Source organism: Protopterus annectens, chromosome 9.part0 (assembly GCF_019279795.1).
Source record: "Protopterus annectens isolate FY-2018-M chromosome 9.part0, PAN1.0, whole genome shotgun sequence".
NCBI classification, from domain to species: domain Eukaryota; kingdom Metazoa; phylum Chordata; order Ceratodontiformes; family Protopteridae; genus Protopterus; species Protopterus annectens.
Genome location: NC_056743.1, coordinates 966892482 through 966911836, shown reverse-complemented (window position 1 = coordinate 966911836; position 19355 = coordinate 966892482). Strand labels below are relative to the sequence as shown.

The window sequence follows — 19355 nt, the reverse complement described above, 5'->3', positions numbered from 1 at the left end:
AGACCGACTAAAGACCCTATCCCTTTACTCCATCTCATATAATTTATTGAGAGGTGAGTTATGCTTGACTTACATGGCATTCTCTCATTCAGCCCTAATGAAAATGTTAACATATTCACAAGAAAAATTATACGAGGGTTACACATGTTCCATGGACCTGAACCTAATTTGTGACTCTAGCAGAACTTGCTGGAGAGACAGATTTGTATCCCAAAGGATACCTCGTTTATGGAAAAAAACTTCTCATTTCGTTAAAACAAAGTCCATCCCTCACTCTCTTCAAAAACAATTTGGATAAATGAATGAGGAACCATAAATTCAGTCCAAGTATACTGCCCATGTCCCTTATGAACAGAGGCAGTCTGTAAAATAACTCAGTGCTCCAACACCTAAGATCCACTACCCTGATAATTCCCCAGATATAGGATGGGGTAGTAAGATATTATATTGTCACATCCTGGGTATTATTGGCTAAGCTTGTAAAGGCTCTTGTGCCATTAGCCTAGTAATCACATATGACCCTTAAAAAAACACTGCTAATGTATTGCAGATGTATATAAACTATATATATATATATATATATATATATATATATATATATATATATATATATATATATATATATATATAGAAAGAACAGAACATCTTTAAACATTTATTACTACTACTATAAATCTTAAGTAATGCAAAGAAGTTCTGCAAAGGGACACCACAGCCCATGCATGATGCACTTCAACTATCCATAATAAAACTATTTATTATTTCTAGCATTAGCTAAAACTGGATCCAGATATTTACAACGGGTTGAATTCTTCAATACACTTATAAATACACAATGCAGAACTACTCTAAAGATTCTCTTTGTGTACATTTTACATATTTACTTCAGCATCATTCTGTGCACATATATGCTTTCAGTAAACAAAAAAAAAAACAAAACAAAAAAAAATCATAGCTTTAACCAGTACACTTCAATTAAATGATTAACAACTGAAAATATTTCCACAATCATCCCTCTTATCAGGCTCTGAACAATAATACAGTACTATAAAAATATTTAATTGTATTTGAAAATATTAGAGTAAGCCATTTTGGGACATTATGTTATGTGTTACTTTACATGCTGTTGAGTGACTACTGTACTTGGGTTTAAGAATTCCATCCTCCAGTTCATGCCATGAAATCTAGGCTACTTCATCTCTTTAATGACCTTTATATGAGGTTATCATAATGCTATCAGTTCAGCTACAATCCCTCAAATATGCAATGGATACAATTTGCTATAATGCACAACCATAAACAGATCTTAACTATACGCAGGTGAAGACTGTGATGGTGAGAAGCTGTGCAAAAATGTTCACACTTACATTCATAATATTACTGGTGAGGTAAGTAGTACCAATACTTCCTCAGCAAGCAAAAGCTCCAGCAGTCATAAGGTCATACATTCATTTTTGGCAACAACATTGAGGGGAAAAACAGAACATTCTCAGCAAACAGAAAGTAAAAGGGTGTATAATCTAATCTAATTCCTTTTACTTACAGATTTGCTTGTGTGCCACTATATGGTAAATATACGGGCTTAGTTAAATGAAATGAAAACAGTTTTCTGAAAGGAAAGTATTAATTGAAACTGGTCTGATGGTTGACAATGGTAGCATAACCACCAAAAGGCAACTATGATCTAGTGCAAGGCATATATTACCAATAAAAATAACATATTTCTTGAAAACTAGTTTGCAGGCCTTGTGGGATTAACTCTCTCAACAACAACAAATACACTAGTAAACAATTTCTTTCAATGGATTATTATGGCTAAAATTTTGCCACTATCAAACAGGACATTCTCACTGCAGTATGGTTCCTACTGGACGCAGGCTGAACTTGACATTTTCAAAACACTGCGTGAATACAACCATGAAAAGAGAATAGTTGTGTAAGAACTTACCATAACCATAGATGTCCTTCTGTTCCATGTTGCAGTATTCATAACAGTAGGGAGGTTGCTGCCTGCAGCACCGGACATCCGGCCAGTATAGCAAAATATTTGGATAAGGAGTATGTGTCATGTTGCATGTCAGAGCCATAAACCTACGTCGGCTATATATGTGACGTCTGCACGTACCCAGCTCAGAATTGACTGCTGCATATCGCAGAACCCCTATAAGGCTAGAAGGAAGAAGCTTTCCAGACCCACACATACCACCAGCCAAGGAAGTATTTAAACTGTAGTACCAAAGCTTTCGGTAGGAGCCTGGGAGGTAGGTTGGGAGACAGAGTCAATGAGACCCTACAAAACTGAATGGGCAAACCCAGCCCTTGCTCAAGAAATCAAGTCTAACTTATAATGTTTGGTGAAAGTATGTACAGAAGACAAAGTGGCTGCTTCCAGAATGGAAGAGTAGTCAATGCCCCTGAAAAAGGCTACTGAAGAGGCAGTTGCTCTGGTAGCACGGGCTTTCACATTGGAATTCAATTCCTTTCCATGAAAGGAATAGCAAAATGAGATAGCTTTAGAAATCCATGAGGCAATGGTCTGTTTTGACACTGCCTTCCCATGGCTTTAGGATGAAAGGAGACAAAAAGCTGGTCAGACTTTCTAGTGGATTTGATCTTGCCCAGATAATACTTCAGTTGTCTATGAACATCCAGGGAATGCAAAGTCCTTTCTGAGGAGTTCTGAGGCCGAGGGAAAAACACAGGTAGATTACTGGTCTGATTCAAGGAGAGCTCATTAACCACCTTAGGCATGAAGGAAGGATTGGTTCTGAGGGACACCCTATCTCTGTGGAAGATAAGGCTGGGAGGAGTGGTCATTAGGGTTTGGATTTCAGAGACACTCCTGACAGAAGTAAGGGCCACCAACAAAACTGTTTTTCAAATACATAACTTAAGAGATGCTAAATGGGCTGGTTCAAAGGGTGTTAATGTGAGTTTTTCCAGCACAAAATTTAGGTCCCAGGATGGAGAAATAGGCTTACAAGGAGGTCTGATATGGAGAACCCCTTTATAAAGAGTTTTATGTCTAGCCTGGATGCCAGTGGGGGTACTAAAGGGAAACAAGTGGAGATGGCTGACAAATACACTTTTACAAACAAATACATCAGTCGAGACTGTAGCAGCTCACACAAATATGAAAGGACCATAGGTACTGGAGCAAGTAATGGGTCCCGTTTGTTCTTGGGACACGACCTGGAGAATCTTTTCCATTTAGATAAGTAATTTCTCCTGGTTCAAGGTTTCCTGTCCTCCTGCAGTACATTGAGTTTGTTCTCTGAAGACAGGTGTCTAAAGGAGATCAAATTTCTATCACCTATAAGGTCAGTTTGAGGTTGAGCACCTGTGAGTGTATGAGGGATCCCCAGTCTTGTGTGAGTAGATCAAACTGATGAGGTAATCTGTGGTGAATGCCCTCGGCTAATAGAAATAGTAGGGGAAACCAATGCTGTTTTGGCCAAAAGGGGGTCACAAGCAGGATTTTTAGCTTGTCCCTCTGAATCTTCAAAATGACTTTTTGAATGAGTGTGAAAGGGGGAAGGCATAAAGGATCATCTCCTCCCATGAAACAGAGAAGGCGTCCTTCCAAGCTTGTGGATGCGGAGTTTTCGTGCAAAACAGGGGCATCGGTCTGTTCTGGGAGGAGGCAAACAGATCTGCCTGTGGAATACCCCACCTGTGAATAAGATCCAAAAACACTTCCCTGTGAAGCATCCATTCATGAGAGAGTGCTAAGGTTCTGCTGAGGGTGTCTGCCATCACATTCTCTGCTGAGGGAATGTATATAGCTTGTAGGTGTATGTGAAGGTTTGCTGCTAGGGACCAAATATGAATTGCCAAGGTGCAGGGTGGATAAGACCTTGTCCCTCCCTGTTTGTTGACATACCACAGAACAGTCATATTGTCTGTGATTACCATCAAGGTGCCTGGCAGCAGAAACTCTTGGAAGGCCTGCAGTACCAAGAGAAGGGCCCTCAGTTCCTTTATGTTTATGTGGTCCCTTTTTCTCTGGGTGGACCACTCTCTCCCTGCACTTTGTTCTGACTGTTGTTACTGTGTAGGATGGCTCCCCAACCTATATCTGATGCTTTTGTGTAGAGGCGTTTTGTGGGAGGAGGGATCTGCGGCGGTACCCCTTGACTGAGGATAATGTTGGAGATTCATCATGACAGCTCCTTTTTCAGGCATGGGAGAAGAGGGAGTGTAACATCCAGAGGGTGTGTGTGTTGGCTCCACAAATTCATCAAGACCCACTGGAGTTTCCTCATATGCAGCCTGGCCAAGGGAAGCATGGGAATCAAGGAGGCCATGTGGCCCAGGACTCTCAGAAACTCCTTAGCTAAGATGGCTGAGAGAGGTGAGGAAGGAGAGATCGGAAGTAGTGGGTGAGAGTTTCCACCTTCTGGCAAGGGATAAAGGCTGACATCATGTCCGTCCTTATCCTGCACCCCAAGACAACCAGGTCTTGACTTGGTGACATTTGGGAGTTTTGTAGATTCACTGTGAAACTTAGGTCCTCCAAGATCCTGGCCACCATGTCTAAGTGATGGAATAGGATGTGACAGTCCTGGTGCAGGATTAGGAGGTTGTCTAGGTAAGGGTAAATTTGAATGCCATGCATTTTGCAATGGGTGATAACCAGGGCTGGACACACTTTGAATACTCTTGGCGCTGTAGAGAGCCCAAATGGCAATGCAGAAAAATTAAAATATAAGGAACCTACTGAGAAATGCAGGAGTTTCCTGTAGCTGGGGTGAATAGGGATGTGAAGGTAAGCCTCCTTCAGATCCAGGGATGCCATAAAGGCTTGCTGAGGGATAAGGGGTAAGAGATGCTGGAAGGTGAGCATCTTGAAGGTAGACACCTTGAGATATTGACCGAGAAGGGAAAAAAATCGAGAATTGGTCTTGAAGGACCATCTTTCCTTGGGACCAGAAACATTCTGAAATAAAAGCTCTTGGCTGTCTGATCCCGAGGGACATGTTTTGTGCCCTGAGATAAGAGCTGATCCAGAATTGCAGGAAAAAGGTGGAGCTGATTTGATGGAGGTTGAGGGGTGCCCTGGAAGGGTGTAACTGCCCAAGTCATGAAGTAACCTTTTTTAAGATAGAAAGGACCCATTTCTCTGAAGTGATTTTCTGCCAGGAGGGTAGGGACAGGGGGTGGATCTGGGTAAGGAATTTCAGTCACAGTGGGAGGAGCTCTGTCTGGGGTCAAGGCTGTCTCCGAAATGAAGTTGGAGTTGAGGCGGAGGAGGGTCTAGGGGTGGTTTGTTTCCTAGGGTGCTTCCGTCCCATAGACTGGGCTGCCTCCTTACAAAACTGGTCTTTTGTGGGTAATTCCTGTGGTATCTAGGAATGGGCAAGATGAGCATGTTTCAGATTTTGCAGATCTTTGCCCTTTTCTTGGTGGGATTTAAGGAGCTCAGCTGAAGCAGTGCCAAAGACAGCTTTATTATCCAGTGGTAAATCAAGCAATTCGGCCTGTATATCCAATGCTAGAGGCTGGAGTCTCAACCAGGAATACCTCCTGAGGACAGAGCCAGATGCTGCAGACTTGGATGATGCTTCTACAGCATCATAGCTGCACTTGATTGAATGCATGTCACCTGAGAGACAGTAGAGAGCAATGCAGTTAGCTGAGTCTTGGTAGGAGAATCTGCTACCTCAGACATTAGGGCTGTAGCCTTAGAAAAAGAATCTAGGCCAAATTTAGCCATGTGGGTTTGATAATGAATAGCTCTAACGGCCAGGGTGGAAGAAGTGTATATTTTCTTCCCCAGTCTGTCCACGAACTTGCTATCTTTATCTGTTGGGAACAAAGAAGTAGAGGGTAACTGTCTTGAGGATTTGTCTGCTGACAGCAATAACTGCAGGGTCTGCAGGAGGATTTTTGAACAGAAATTGTGCCTGTTGGGGAACCTTGTAAAATCTATCAGGGCGTTTAGAAGCTGGAGGCTGAGCCTGGGTTCTGAAAGGCATCCTGGAAAGCTGGGAACAAGGGGAAATGCAGACGGAGAAGGTTGTTCCATCTGCAGGAGTTCAATATATCTCTTTTTTTTCTCAGACACATCAGAAACCTCCCGTTTAAAATGCTGTCTCATTAAGGTAACGGTATCTCCAAAGGAAAAGTCTTCCCCAGGAGAGTCAGGACTCGGGGAGTCTTCTTCTTCAGGGATAACAAAGTCCTTGGGGGACTCAATTTGAGAACAATAAGTCAGGGATTCAACTGAGGAAGAGGTTTCTTCCTCCAAGTCTTCCAGGGGTTGCACAGTGAGTAGAACTGGCTGGGGCACCTGAGACTGAGGAGCCTGGAAGGCACTGAACAGTTTCTGAGAAAAAGCTTCCCATCCTGGTGTAGATTCTGCAGTTCTGTGCTTTTGTTTCTTTTTTAAATAAACAGGAGAAATAGCTGATTTGGGAGCCGACAGGGTGGAATGTAAGGCGGCAGCAGGCCCCTCTGATGCCACGAGCCGTGGTTCCCAGTCAATTTCCGCTGAACTGGCTTCCACCATGGTTCCTGGTTCCAGCAGTAAAACCAACGCTATCAACCTCCTCTACAGTCTCACTGGACTCCTGAGGTGCAGCATGGGTGTCGGGCCTAACTTTTTTGGCCTTATTCTGAGGCAGCTCCTTGAAGGTACCTACCCCGCCCTCCATACCTGATGCCAAATGAAGTCTTTGATTTTCTAAGTACAAATTTAAAGCAGCCAGATGGCTTCTCAAAGCTTTGGGAACAAAGTACTGGCAGATGTCATAAGACTTATAGTCATGGCCCGTCCCAAGCAACCGCCCCTAAGCAAAACAAAAACTTGTCATCCGTGTCCTTGTGTGGAATCTGTCTTTCACAAGCACACACACCCTTCCTAGCTGACATTTACGTCTGGAATGCAAGAAAAAAGGTATAATCAAAAATCCCAAAGGGTACTTGGCTTGAATGCGGACAACCAAAGGCAAACGAGCAACCGGATTCCACGAACTGGCGAAAAGACATCTGCAGACCACAGCTGCAGAAAAGTTCTGAGTTGGGTATGTGCAGACATCACATATATAGCGACGTAGGTTTATGATTCTGACATGCAATATCGCACGTACCCCTTATCCAAAGACTTTGGTAATATTGGCCAGATGTCCAGTGCTGCAGGCAGCCACCTCCCTACTGTTATGAATATTGTAACATGAGAACAGAAAGACATGTTAAGGTTAATCTCTGTGATTTACATAACATTTACAATCTGCATTTCTGTTAAAATAATTAAGTAACACAGTTAAATCAGATGTTGGATTTTCTTTATTGCACAAATAATACACAATGCATGTGTAGTTTTATTATCATCAAACATACAAACTGAATTTGTCTAGTTTTTCTTTGTTTTACATTAACATTTATTTTTGTTTTTTATAACTCTTTCCTGTCCTACAGTCATTAGACATTCCTCCTGCATTAGTTTATACTCAATTTCTTTGACCTGTCTCATCTTTTCCTGTCACACTGTACAAGTACAATATAGTAAACAGTACGAGACTTCACTTCTTAAAATTAAAGGCATGGATGGGAAAACTGGGATAGGCCACAGAAGTGAGGTTATACATGCTACACTTTTACTACTTTCACATTTGAACATGTAGTTCAATTGGGAGATGTCAGAAGCAGATGATTCACCGGGATATTAGAAAGCAGCCCTCACACTTTTCCCTTACCACACCTGTAGATATTCTGTATGAAGCACTTCCCTGCCAATCACATCATCCATGTCTCAACAAGGAACGTCACCCTTTTGCACAAAGTAACCCTCTAACTAACCCAAGATAGAAACATTTGACAGAAGGGAGTCATTTTTGTACACAGAGATTAGAAGTAAAAGTGCTAAGAGGAAATTTCCAAGATACCAACCCACTTATGCTGGGTTTATTGGTATCTCCAGATACTGTGATTTTTTTCCCAAATCAAGACTATCCATGTTTATGCTGTTTACAAAGATCAGGAAATATTTTAGCCAGCCTGTACCAGTACTGACCTGAAATACCCTATCCCCTTGATTCAGAATATTAACTTAATTACTTTAACCCATGTCAACAGTATTCTATCAAATAAATTAGGCATCCTTGTAACTGCAGATGTTTAGGTCTATATACCATCAGTTACATTATAATTATGATGCAAGCTAGAATGGAGGATATGTGGACTAAACAGGAAGTATCTCTCTTATTTTTGGGTGGATTGCCACATGGTACAAAAGTTAGCCAGTAGACAAAACTATTTATTTTTTTCATTTACATGAATGTCTTTGCTATGCAAGACCCAGTAAACAGATCTGCTTTTTTTTTTTCAAAGTTGACCCAGTGGCTCTGGTTTGGTTAATGCACATGGTTACAAATGAAGAGCACCTAAAGTACCCAAATAAAGGACAAAGCTTGTTAGCAGCTCATTGAAATAGCCAACTGTGGTACACTGCCTCATAACTTTCAGATGGTGTGTGTGTGTGTGTGTGTGTGTGTGTATATGTGTATATATATATATATATATATATATATATATATATATATATATATATATATATATATATATATATATATATATATATATATATATAATGAGTAGCAGAAATATCATTGCAGTTAGTACAGAAAACTGTACGGCTACATGTAATCAATATATTTAACTATGACTTTATGAATTCTTAAAAGATTTGCATAATATAATACAATAAATGAACACATCATGGAATAAAATAATACTTCTATATAAATGGCAAAAATAATCTTATTTACAGCATTCATTAAAAAGACAAAATGAGTCTGAAATATGTAAAGGCTTTTTTTTTACAAAATAAATATAAAAATGCTGATAATATTTCACAGGTTAGCAATAAATTCTGCAAGAAATGAATATTTTCCTTCAAAATTACTTGGTGAAACACAAGCAAGATGTACAAATAGACAACACAACTGGTTTTATGCTGTAAACTGTTGCATTACTATGATTGTACTCATTTACTCTTAACGTGGCAACTAAGCTTAGTGCTTCTGGATGTTAAGAATTAGAACAGAAGGATTATTTTGGTGATCCTGTGTTCTATCTGCAGCACACACATATTGGTGATGCACTGTTTAAATTCTTATTATACATTTCTGAACTCTACCAATAGCTTACTTTTCCAACATTACACAAAACATTGTGGCACGGTTCATAAAGTGCTTCAAAAGTGTAAAATACAGTTCCCTACAAAATATATCTTGAGATTCTTTTCAGTTTGATATGTCAATGCACATCTTGCAACTTTTTAATAAAGTAGGGTGCTTTGACATGACAGCAAAATGCAACACTGTAATGGATTTGAAAGACAAATTTCAAATCTAAAGAGCATTTGGTTTAAGAGGCCTGCCTATTCCCCTCACCAATGAGCTTTCTACTGCTCAGTTCTATCATTTTTATTACCCAGTACAACACCAGAATTAAATGTTTGGGAGTGATACCTGCTGAAAGCAGGTACCTTGCTTCATATATTCTGCAACTATAGGCACAACAGTCTCGATAACTGAACGACACTATTTAACCACAAAAGGCAACTATATTAAAGCGAATACAGATCACATTATGTGCTCATTTTTTTTAAATATCAGGTTTACAAAAAAGCAAAGGTGTTTTAAAATAAATGTCTGCATTTTCACATTGGCAAAATTCCATATAATCTTCAACTTTAAGGATCATACATAAAAGTATGTTTGCAAGAAAACCTTCATTCACCGGAGCAATTTTTGGCAGTGTAAGAACAGCAATTTTATATACAACAGCAACAAAATTCCAGTCCCAGTTCTTCTCAGGTATTGCAACATGTATTCATTTGTGCTTGCTTCTTGTTAGCATTCACGCCAGACAATTTTTTTACGGAGTCTCTATCCCTGCGATCATCAAAGCTGGATCTTTTTCTCACTTCCCTAAGGAAACATCAAATAACGCATTTGAAAGAATACATCTGACAAGTTCAGGTATTAAATCCAAATGTCATTTCTATCATTATTTGCATTAGACATTGCATGAATCTTGTAAGTTTTGAAATCCTTATTAACATCAACATGTTTTTAAGCACTTCAGTCACAACATTCAGGTAAAATGCAGAACTCTGACAGGACTAATCATATTTTTATTTATTCATTTAACTTTATTTTATTTTATATTTGTTTATTGGGAAAGTCCAACTGGGCAAAGCCCATTTTCAGAAGAGGCCTGGGGAGAAGAGCTCCACAAAAAGTAACAGTAAATACAGCACGGCAAACAATATATACAACACACGTTACAGTAGACACAACATCAGATATGGAACTTAAGATAGTGATATTACTAACACAGAACCTATGAGTATTAATTTACATCTGTAAAGGGAAAATGATTCTAGATTTATCACACATTTAAGAATAAAAAGAAAAAAATCATAATACAAATAAGATCACTGTCCAAGAGACAGGCTGAATAATTAATGAGTGTACTTATATAACAGGAGATCAGCCAGGGGTGTTGCATGAGCAGAGTCAAGTGTCAGACAATTTCTGAGTATTTTTTTAAACTGATGTGTGTTGTCAGTGTTTCTAATATTATGGGGAAGGGAGTTCCAGGTTTTTGAGATATAGGAAGAGTATAAAGAGTCTCCTGCAGTGTCTTGTAGTAAAGATGTATTTGATGATCTTAGTGTTCAAGTGCTAGAGTAAGGTTATAGTAAGCTTTGGAGAGCTGGAGTTTTTTCTGGTTATAGACTAATTTGTGGGCCATGATTAACTGGTTGTATGGAAGAAGCTGAGGTAATTCAAGCCAGGGGAGTTTTTTGAGGGCTATTTATTACCTTAATTACAAATACACAAAGACTGACATTGAAAGTGGTCGGTAGCATTTCTTGATTTGTAATATTACAATATTAACTGTTGTTGATAGAGGCTACAGTTTATTTCATTTTTAGCAGGTAAGTGGATTGGTCCACAGGGGCCTATTTTTAAGTTAATTATATAAAATCTAAAAATAAATCACTATACAACTTTTACAGCTTAACCTCAAAAATAATTTTTAAAAGCATTCTACAAAAGTGCAATGCACAGCATGACAGTATTACTCAAGTTAATATACAATAAAACAATGTTAAGTAAGTGCAAGAAATGAAAATGGATTCAGCGAAAACTTCACTCCTCTGTTCCCCCCATCAGTAAATCAGGACATTCCCAGTACCTTCCCCCTCCTCCTTATATCTGGGGAAAATGTCATCACTGCTCTCTCAAAGACAAAAAATACAGGCACCGAGGGACAAGATAACATCCCAGGCTGCATCCTACATGAACTCAGGCAGGAACTTACAGCACCATTAGGCACCCTATTCAACCAAAGCTTGACTACCAGCTTCGTCCCAGCTGAGTGGAGGAGAGCCACTGTCATCCCTTTGCACAAAAGTGCAGTGTCCACCATCTGGGAAATTATAGACCCATCAGCCTAACTAGCCTGATTTGAAAGGCCATGGAACGGATTATCATGGACCTCATTAACAAGGACATTGGCAACCACCAAACATTTGATTCCACATACTTTGGCTTCGTCAAGGGGAGGACATGTCTGTTAAATCTGGTTGACTTCTTTGAAAGAGTCACCAAAGCCATGGATGAGGGGAAGACAGTGCACACAGCCTACCTTGACTTGGCCAAAGTCTTTGACACTATTCCCCACTTGGGCATAACGGATAAACTCTATCAACTAGGCATCAATCCGTATGTTACCAGATGGGTATAGCTAACTGGTTCACTGATATAACCCATCTAGTCAAAACAGGGGAAGCCACTTCAAGCAGTAGATCCATAATGAGTGGTGTACCCCAGGATTCGGTCTTCGGGCCTCTGTTATCTGGGATATACTGTCCATGTGGGCCTCCTCCCCCTAAGTATTGGATGAGGTATCCTCACCTGATGTAATATTCTCCCTATTCCTTTTCTTTAAAATAGATTTAGATCTTTTGGGCCTAAAATTCCCTGATCTAAAATTGAGGGTAGCAAATTTGACACTCTTGCATATTTCAAAGGGTCTCCCCCTATCAAAATCATCAACATCTCTCTGAAATTTCTTCTTTTTTTTTCTCTTTCAAGACATTTTCCAACTCTAACAAATCCTTGCTAAGAATGTGTTTTATTTTCAAAAACAATGTGTATGGCAGATACAGGGTACAGCTATGGGGGTGTCTTTTGCCCCCGTATATGCCGACCTGTTTATGGCTTACATAGAGGAGCAAATGGTCTATGATGTTAGTCATAATATTTATTTGGTAGAAATTGATATATGTAGACAATATCTTGATGACTCTTGGATGATGTGGAGAGAGGATGCTTCTTATTTGGCGGGGTTTGTTGAATACTTGAACCATAATATATGGGGGTTCAATTTAAGGTAACATGGCACCAAAAGGAGATTACCTTTTTGGATGTCTTGGTTAAACGTATCCCCGATGACACCTTGGAGATGGAAGTTTTTCGCAAATTTCCACAATATAATACTCTACTGCATGCATCCAGCTTCCAACCCCAGCATGTCATCAGGAATATCCCCAAGTCCCAATTTCTTAGGATCAGAAGGATTTTTTCAGACTCCTCTGTGTATAATCAATATAAGTATGATCTTTCCAATCATTTTAGGAATCAGGGTTACAGGGTTGGTGACATCTGTAGAGCGGGCCAGTTTGCTTCTCAGCAGGATAGATCGGATTTGCTTGTATACAAGGGTGATCAACCCGCTAGGGGTAATCAGGTTAGGTTAGTTACTACATATGGTAAAAATACACATTCTTTTATGAATATTATTTCGAGACATTGGGATATACTTCAAGGAGAAGATTCACTCATGGAAGTTGTGGGTGATAGGTGCAATTATTCCTTTCGTAAAGGCTGGTCATTGAGCTCTTTGTTCAACCACTATAAAAGGTATCAAAATCAGGATAGGTCTTCTATCCAGAGAACTATAATGGGAGACAAACTGATGGGGATTAATCCATGTGGTCATTGTTGCAATTGTTCTAAGGTTTATAAAACTGGCAGTTTTATTAGCCAGAATACACCTACACCTTATGGGCTTGATATTATTTTTTTGCTACTTGTAGCGCCAATTGGGTGCTATATTTGGCAAGTTGTACATATCCAGCATTTTATGTTGGACAAAACTCTAGACCACTTAGATTGCAGATAAGTGAACATATGAGTGATATCAGGAACTGCAAACAAGCTAGTACATTGTATAAACATATATGCAAACATAAAATTGGGTCATTTAGATTTACAGTTATTGATTGCATCTAACACAAAACAAAGCATAAGACAGGATTGCATGAGATAATAAATGTAAAAGAAAAGAAATGGATAGTTAAGCTCGGTGGATTATTTCCACCTGGCCTGAATGATTATTTTTAAAACCCTGGAATTTTTGTCATTTGTCTTTGTTCACTGAGGAAGGCAGCATTGCCGAAACCGGTCTGATGTATTTGGTGAATTTGTTGGTTTGGTGCATTTTTTAATACACCATGTATAAGTTATAATACATATTTTTCCACACTGAATTGTGCTGGCTCTCTCTTTTGACTTGCGTTATTTAGGATTTTGGGCCATTGCACTGGCCGTACTTGTGGGTTCTTTACAGTATTAGTTGGAATTCAATTGTCAAACTTGCACCCTCATTAAAAAAAACTCGCTAAAAATTCAAGAACAGAATGTATTGGGGCTGAGGAAGGTTTTATCTGATTCTGCTTCGCCCAATAAACAAATCTTCTCTATTTACTTCTGTAGAGTTTTCTTGTAGAGAGTTTATGGGAAGGTAGCAGAATGGAACGGACAGGGAAAAAAAAGCACAGGTTGCCTGGCTATTAACAGAATTGGAGGAAAGCATGCAGTCAGTATGAGGTTTGAGATGTCTGGGTGGGATCATAGCTGTCGGGTGAGACACAAGTTCTGGGACTGGATCCAGAATCCAAGGTGGGTACCGAAGATAAGACCAAAGGAAGGAGAACCAAATTTGTCGAGCTCAGTACAGTATAATGGGGATGACTTTGTTCTTCAACTTGGCTGCTTTCTGAAGGAATTGGGGAATTAAGGGAATCAGTGGATAAGTGTATAGAAGACCGGAGGGCCAATCGTGGCGTAGGGCATACCTCGGCGACTCCCCTGGTGGGAGAACTAGGGCAAAGAAGCTGCTGCACTTGTTTAGGGGAGATGCAAAAATATCGCAGCAAGGCTAGCCCCACTGACAGAAAATCATGCCCGTCACTTTGTTGTTGATAGATCACTCATGAGGTAGTAAGATGGACCTGCTCAGTCTGTCTGCAATCACGTTGGACTTCCCCAAAATGTGCATTTTCATTAGAAAGCGGTTGGAGGAAACTGCCCATTGACACATCCTCAGGGCTTCTCGACACAGGGGGTAAGATTTGGCTCTCCCTTGTTTGTTGATGTACCAGACCACTGACATGTTGTCCATTTGGATTGCAATTGTTCAGAAAGGGAGAGAGTCTTGGAATGCTTGCAATGCCAAAAGCACCGTTCTCATTTTCAAAGTACTGATATGCAAGTTGGCTTCTTCAGGGACCATCTGCCTTGGACTGTCTTTCAAAGAAAATGCCCCCCCCCCCCCATCTGGGAAGTGTTCATGGTCACTATAGCCTTGGGCTGAAGGAGAATGAAAGGACGACCTTGCAACAGTTGTTGTGACTGCATCCACCAGGAAAGATAAAGATTGCATACCTGAGTTATTCTTATCTCTGTTGACGTGGGTTGAGAGAGAATTGAGCGCCTATAGCATCCATTGCAGAATTCTCATGTGATATCTTGCTAAAGTAATCAAGATTATTGTTGTTGACATTGATCCTGGAATTTGCAGGATCAATCAGGCTGAAATTCTGGTACTGCAAATTATTTTCCTGACCTGATTTCTTATCATTTGTACTCCTAAAAGGAAGAGATACTACCACAGACACCGTGTTGAACACTGCTATGATTTCCAAAGTCTGGGTTGGTTGCAAGTAGTGACTTATGGTTATTCCAAAAACTGAACAAGTCAGCAGCACTTGGTCTTGTGCTTGTACCAGTTGATGCCTGGTTGGGGCGGTAATGAGACAGTTGTCCAAATATGGAAACATATGGAATTCCCTGCAATCTCAAGTGAACTTCGGGTGCTGACTTGTTGGAATATGGGCTAACTTCTTGGCTAAGGCTTATAAGGGCATCAGGGCCATTAGCTTAATAACATCTTATAATCTGCTATTACTGCCATGCACTTGGTGAACACCCTGGGGGCTGTGGAGAGGTCAAAGGGCAGTGCTATGAACTGGTAATGACAGACTCCAGTACCTTCTGGATCATCTATTCATTTTTGTATGATAGTATGCATCCTGAAGGTCTATAGAGCACATCCAGTCATCCTTGCTCAGAAAGGGCAGAATGGACTGAACCATAATCATTCGGAACTTGGTGTGCCGAACCAATTTGTTCAACACACTGAGATCTAAAACTGGTCTTCAGTCCTCTGTTTTCTTTAGCACTAAACAGAATTTTCAGTAAGTTCCGGATTCTATTTGGTATGGATGAACCTCTTGGATGACTCTTTCTAGCAGCTTCTGAATTCCCAGTGCTGCTGCTGCTTCCCTTTGATTGGGTGGAACATGGGGGATTTTCCTGGGTAATGGGGTTGGAAGAGAAAAGGGAATAATACAGTCTCTGGAAATGATTCTCTGCACCCAAGTATCCTTTGTTTTGTTTAGCCAAGCTTCCTGATGCAGAGATAAGCAACTCCTGACTGCTTCCAGAGGAAGGCAATCGGGCCTCCTTTCAGGAGCACTGATAAGGTCTATCGGAAAATGTATCTCTAGACCCTTGGTTTTGTGGGCCTCCTCTGCCACGGGGGCGTCTTCTCCTATTATTGCTACCCCCCTGTGCCTCTGGAGGAACTACCGCCATATGTGTCCTGGAAAGGACCCTGAGATTTACTGAACTGTATCTTTCGACCTCCCTGTTAATTACTAAAAAAGGTCTGTTGAGGGGTCGAAAAATGTATGCCCATGGCAGATATTGCCTTTCCATCCTTCTCACACCTGAAGAGTGCGTCGTTTATTGTGGGACCAAAGAACCACCGTCAAAAGGAGCACTGACAAAAGATGACTTGAATGGCTCCGCAAAATCACATAGGCACAACCAGGCATGCCTCCTGATGGAAATGCCTACACCCGCAGCCCTTGAGGCACACTCTGCAGCATGCAAGATGAGCCTCATGGACGAATCTACAGTAGAATGAAGGGTAGCCAACTATGAGGCCACAGAAGTTTCAGCCTCTGCAGTAGTGGCTCCTGAAAGGGAGTTTGAAAGTTTCTTAATTAAGTCCCTTTGTAATCTCATTAAGTGTGCCAAGTAGTTCAGCAATTGGACAGCAAATGTTGCTGAAGCATACAATCCCTTCCCAAATCTGTCCAGTGCCCTAGATTCTCTACTGGGGGATGAAAAGTGGAACTCTTTTCCACAAGTTCCTTCTTTGTAGCTGCCACCACAACCATTTCATTAACTGGTACTCCCTTACTCCAATGTTCTCTTCCTACTAGTGAATCCTGACTGGTCTCTTGGGGATTGTCTCAATCGTATCAGGTTCCTTCCATACCACCAAATCGATGAGCTCATTGGTGTGTGGAGTGACACAAGAGGTAGATGGGCCAATCTTGAAAGCTTCCAGAAATACTGATTCTTCAGAAGTTGGGTTAAGGGCAGACCAACCACCCTTCTGTTTAAGGCTCTCACAGATGTCACTAAATGAGAAGTCACTGGGTATGATTTGGGAGACCATTCTCTCTCATCAAAGTCAGTATTCTTGGTGACGGACTCCTGGGGGGAGTCTAAGTGCCTCCTCTTGCACTTCCAATTCCTAGGGACTTCTTTTGTGGGATGATCCAGATCCAGAGAAGTATCAGAAGAGATGACAATACCCACCTGGGTGGTCTGGAAGCTCGTAGAGATGTTGAAGATGGATCAGAGGGGGACAGACCCACCTGACCTGCTGGAACAGAGAAAACCCTCTTCACCACCTCAAAGGCAGACCACGTCTGAGAGGGAAGCCAATGGAGCCAAGAAAAATAGTTTCTGGCTTGCTGCTCGGATCTGAGGACTTTAACCTCACAGACTGTGTCAGAGGAGGAGTTACAATCACTGGGGTAGCAGATGGACAGTGTTCCTGACCCGAGGGGGTAGGAACTGTGAAGATTCCCTTCTGAAATTGCTCCATGAACAATTTCCTCATCATTCCTTCCACATCTGCCTCCGCGAGGCTTCTTGAGGAATGACAGGACACCACTGAAGGGGGCTTAGAGTGCCTCTCAAGAAAATGGGCGGGCACCCTGGACGGTACCGGATCAACAGAGGGTGAATACACAGTGCTAGGCAAAGGTTTTGGATCAGGGGACTTCAGATCCAAAGTGCGTCATGTTGGATCTGATGTTGATGGACTAGACAGATACTTGCTGGGATCTGAGGAAGGTCAGAACCCAGAAGACATAAAATCCAAGTTTTCTTTGTTTTTCTTCAGCTCTTTAGAAGTAGAAGCCAAATATTCCACAGATCTGGACTTTCTGAAGGGTCCCTAACTTTTGCTTTAGGAGGTTGAGCTCCAGATAAAGCATCCGAGAACAGGGTTGGATAGATACCCTTTAATATTAATTTGTTTTTCATCTCAGAGCCTGATGATTAAAACCATGATAAATATTGCAATCCTGATCTAGGTGCTCCGCATCTAAACAGTAGACACAAGAGAGAATGGGCATCAGTGAAAGGCATTTTATGTCCAAATCTCTCACATTTCTTGACTCCTTTTTCAGACATAGTAAACAAAGTTAACAGCCAATGACAGTAATAACAGCAACAAACAGCGGAAGAAAAAGTAATAGCACTCAGATGATACATATATATATATTTTTTTTGAAAAACAGATCAGTAAGGAAAAATACGGGTTAATTAACTAGCAATAAACTGGAAGGTAAAAACACCATTGAAATGTCAAGAAATACAGGGTAGGCAAGGCCTACCAACAATGATAGTTTAGAATGCACTAACAAGTGTAAAGTTGAACAAGGAAATTCTAAGAGTAAAGGGATAGAATATAAATTCTTGTAGAAGAGGATTAAACAAAGCCAAGGCTTGAAAAATAATATTTAGGGAGTAACCACTTACCTGAACGATCTAGCTCAAGAGCTGCAGTCAACGACGTCTAGTCGCAAAAGCGGCAAATGAGATCTGGGGGATGTTCGGAATAGTGAATTATGGGTAGGAAAGGAGCTCAAGAGTTTGTTGCTGACCACGAGTTACAGTAACAGCCAAGTCAGATCAGAGTGTCAGATCCAAACCAATGCATTGAGAAACAAATGAAAATTGAAATCAGATCAATTATTTGCCTTTATTTGAAAACTCAGAGAAGAACACTGGAAGGTGGATGGACTTCATTCAAACTGCTCTTCACTGCCACCATCGACAAAAAGAAAGGATCTCTTCTAAGGAACACAGAATCTTTGTGAAAGATCATGAATGGAGATGCCGAGAAAAAGGCCTGCAGTTCTGACTCCCACTTGGCCGAAGAAATGGCCACAAAAAAGTATCTTCCAAGACAACAACTTCAAGAAAACCATGGCTGATGGTTCAAAGAGAGGTCCAGATAGCACTTGAAACATAAAGGGATTATTCCACAGAGAAGCCTGAATGGGTCCTGAATGGGAAGGTGTAATAAAGTTTCTCTTAAGAAAGACCTTTAAAATCTTTACAGCTGCTACTGGCATACTGTCTCTACACAAGTGAAAATTAGAAATGGCAGCCAACTGCACCATAATAGTGGAAGTACTAGATCTAAATGAGATAAACCAGCCAGAAAATCAAGGTTAGCCTTTACTGGTGCTGAAAAGTGATCTAAAAGCTTTTGACTGAGCCCAATGGATGAAATGCCTCCACTTGCTAGTGCAGATTTTGTGAGTAGAATATTTCTGAGAAGAGTACAAAATGTAAACAACTTTGTGTGAAAGCCTGGGATCCACGACCAACTGGGGAACTGGGGGAACCATGCGGTTAACTTAAGCATTTGAAGATCTGATGGGTCCAAGCCTGCTGGATGAGAAATCAGATCCAGAACGGGATCCAGAAGCCACAGAGGGTACTTCTGAGGAGGCCAAAGAAAGGGGAACAGCACCCATCAGGCTAAAATGGAGCAATGAGGATTACAGTCACTCTGCAATGGGCAGCCTTCTGGAGGAACTTTATTATATATAGGGTAGGAAGATACAGGTACAGAAGACCTGGGGGCCAAGCATAAAGAACAGCATCCTTGGGTAA

At 40.8% G+C, this 19355-nt stretch overlaps 2 protein-coding genes across 2 annotated transcripts in view; one reads left to right on the top strand and one right to left on the bottom strand.

Annotated features, from left to right (window-relative positions):
• Positions 1-19355, top strand: part of MCRS1 (microspherule protein 1) — a 1081536-nt gene that overhangs the window by 582109 nt on the left and 480072 nt on the right. The gene's annotated exons all lie outside the window — the stretch shown is intronic.
• RASEF (RAS and EF-hand domain containing) overlaps positions 8574-19355 on the bottom strand; it is a 1118741-nt gene continuing 1107959 nt past the window's right edge. The window contains exon 17 of the mRNA XM_044083708.1: positions 8574-9935. Within this exon, the coding sequence (XP_043939643.1) occupies positions 9818-9935 (118 nt within the window). The 3' untranslated portion in view covers positions 8574-9817. The remainder of the gene's footprint in view (positions 9936-19355) is intronic.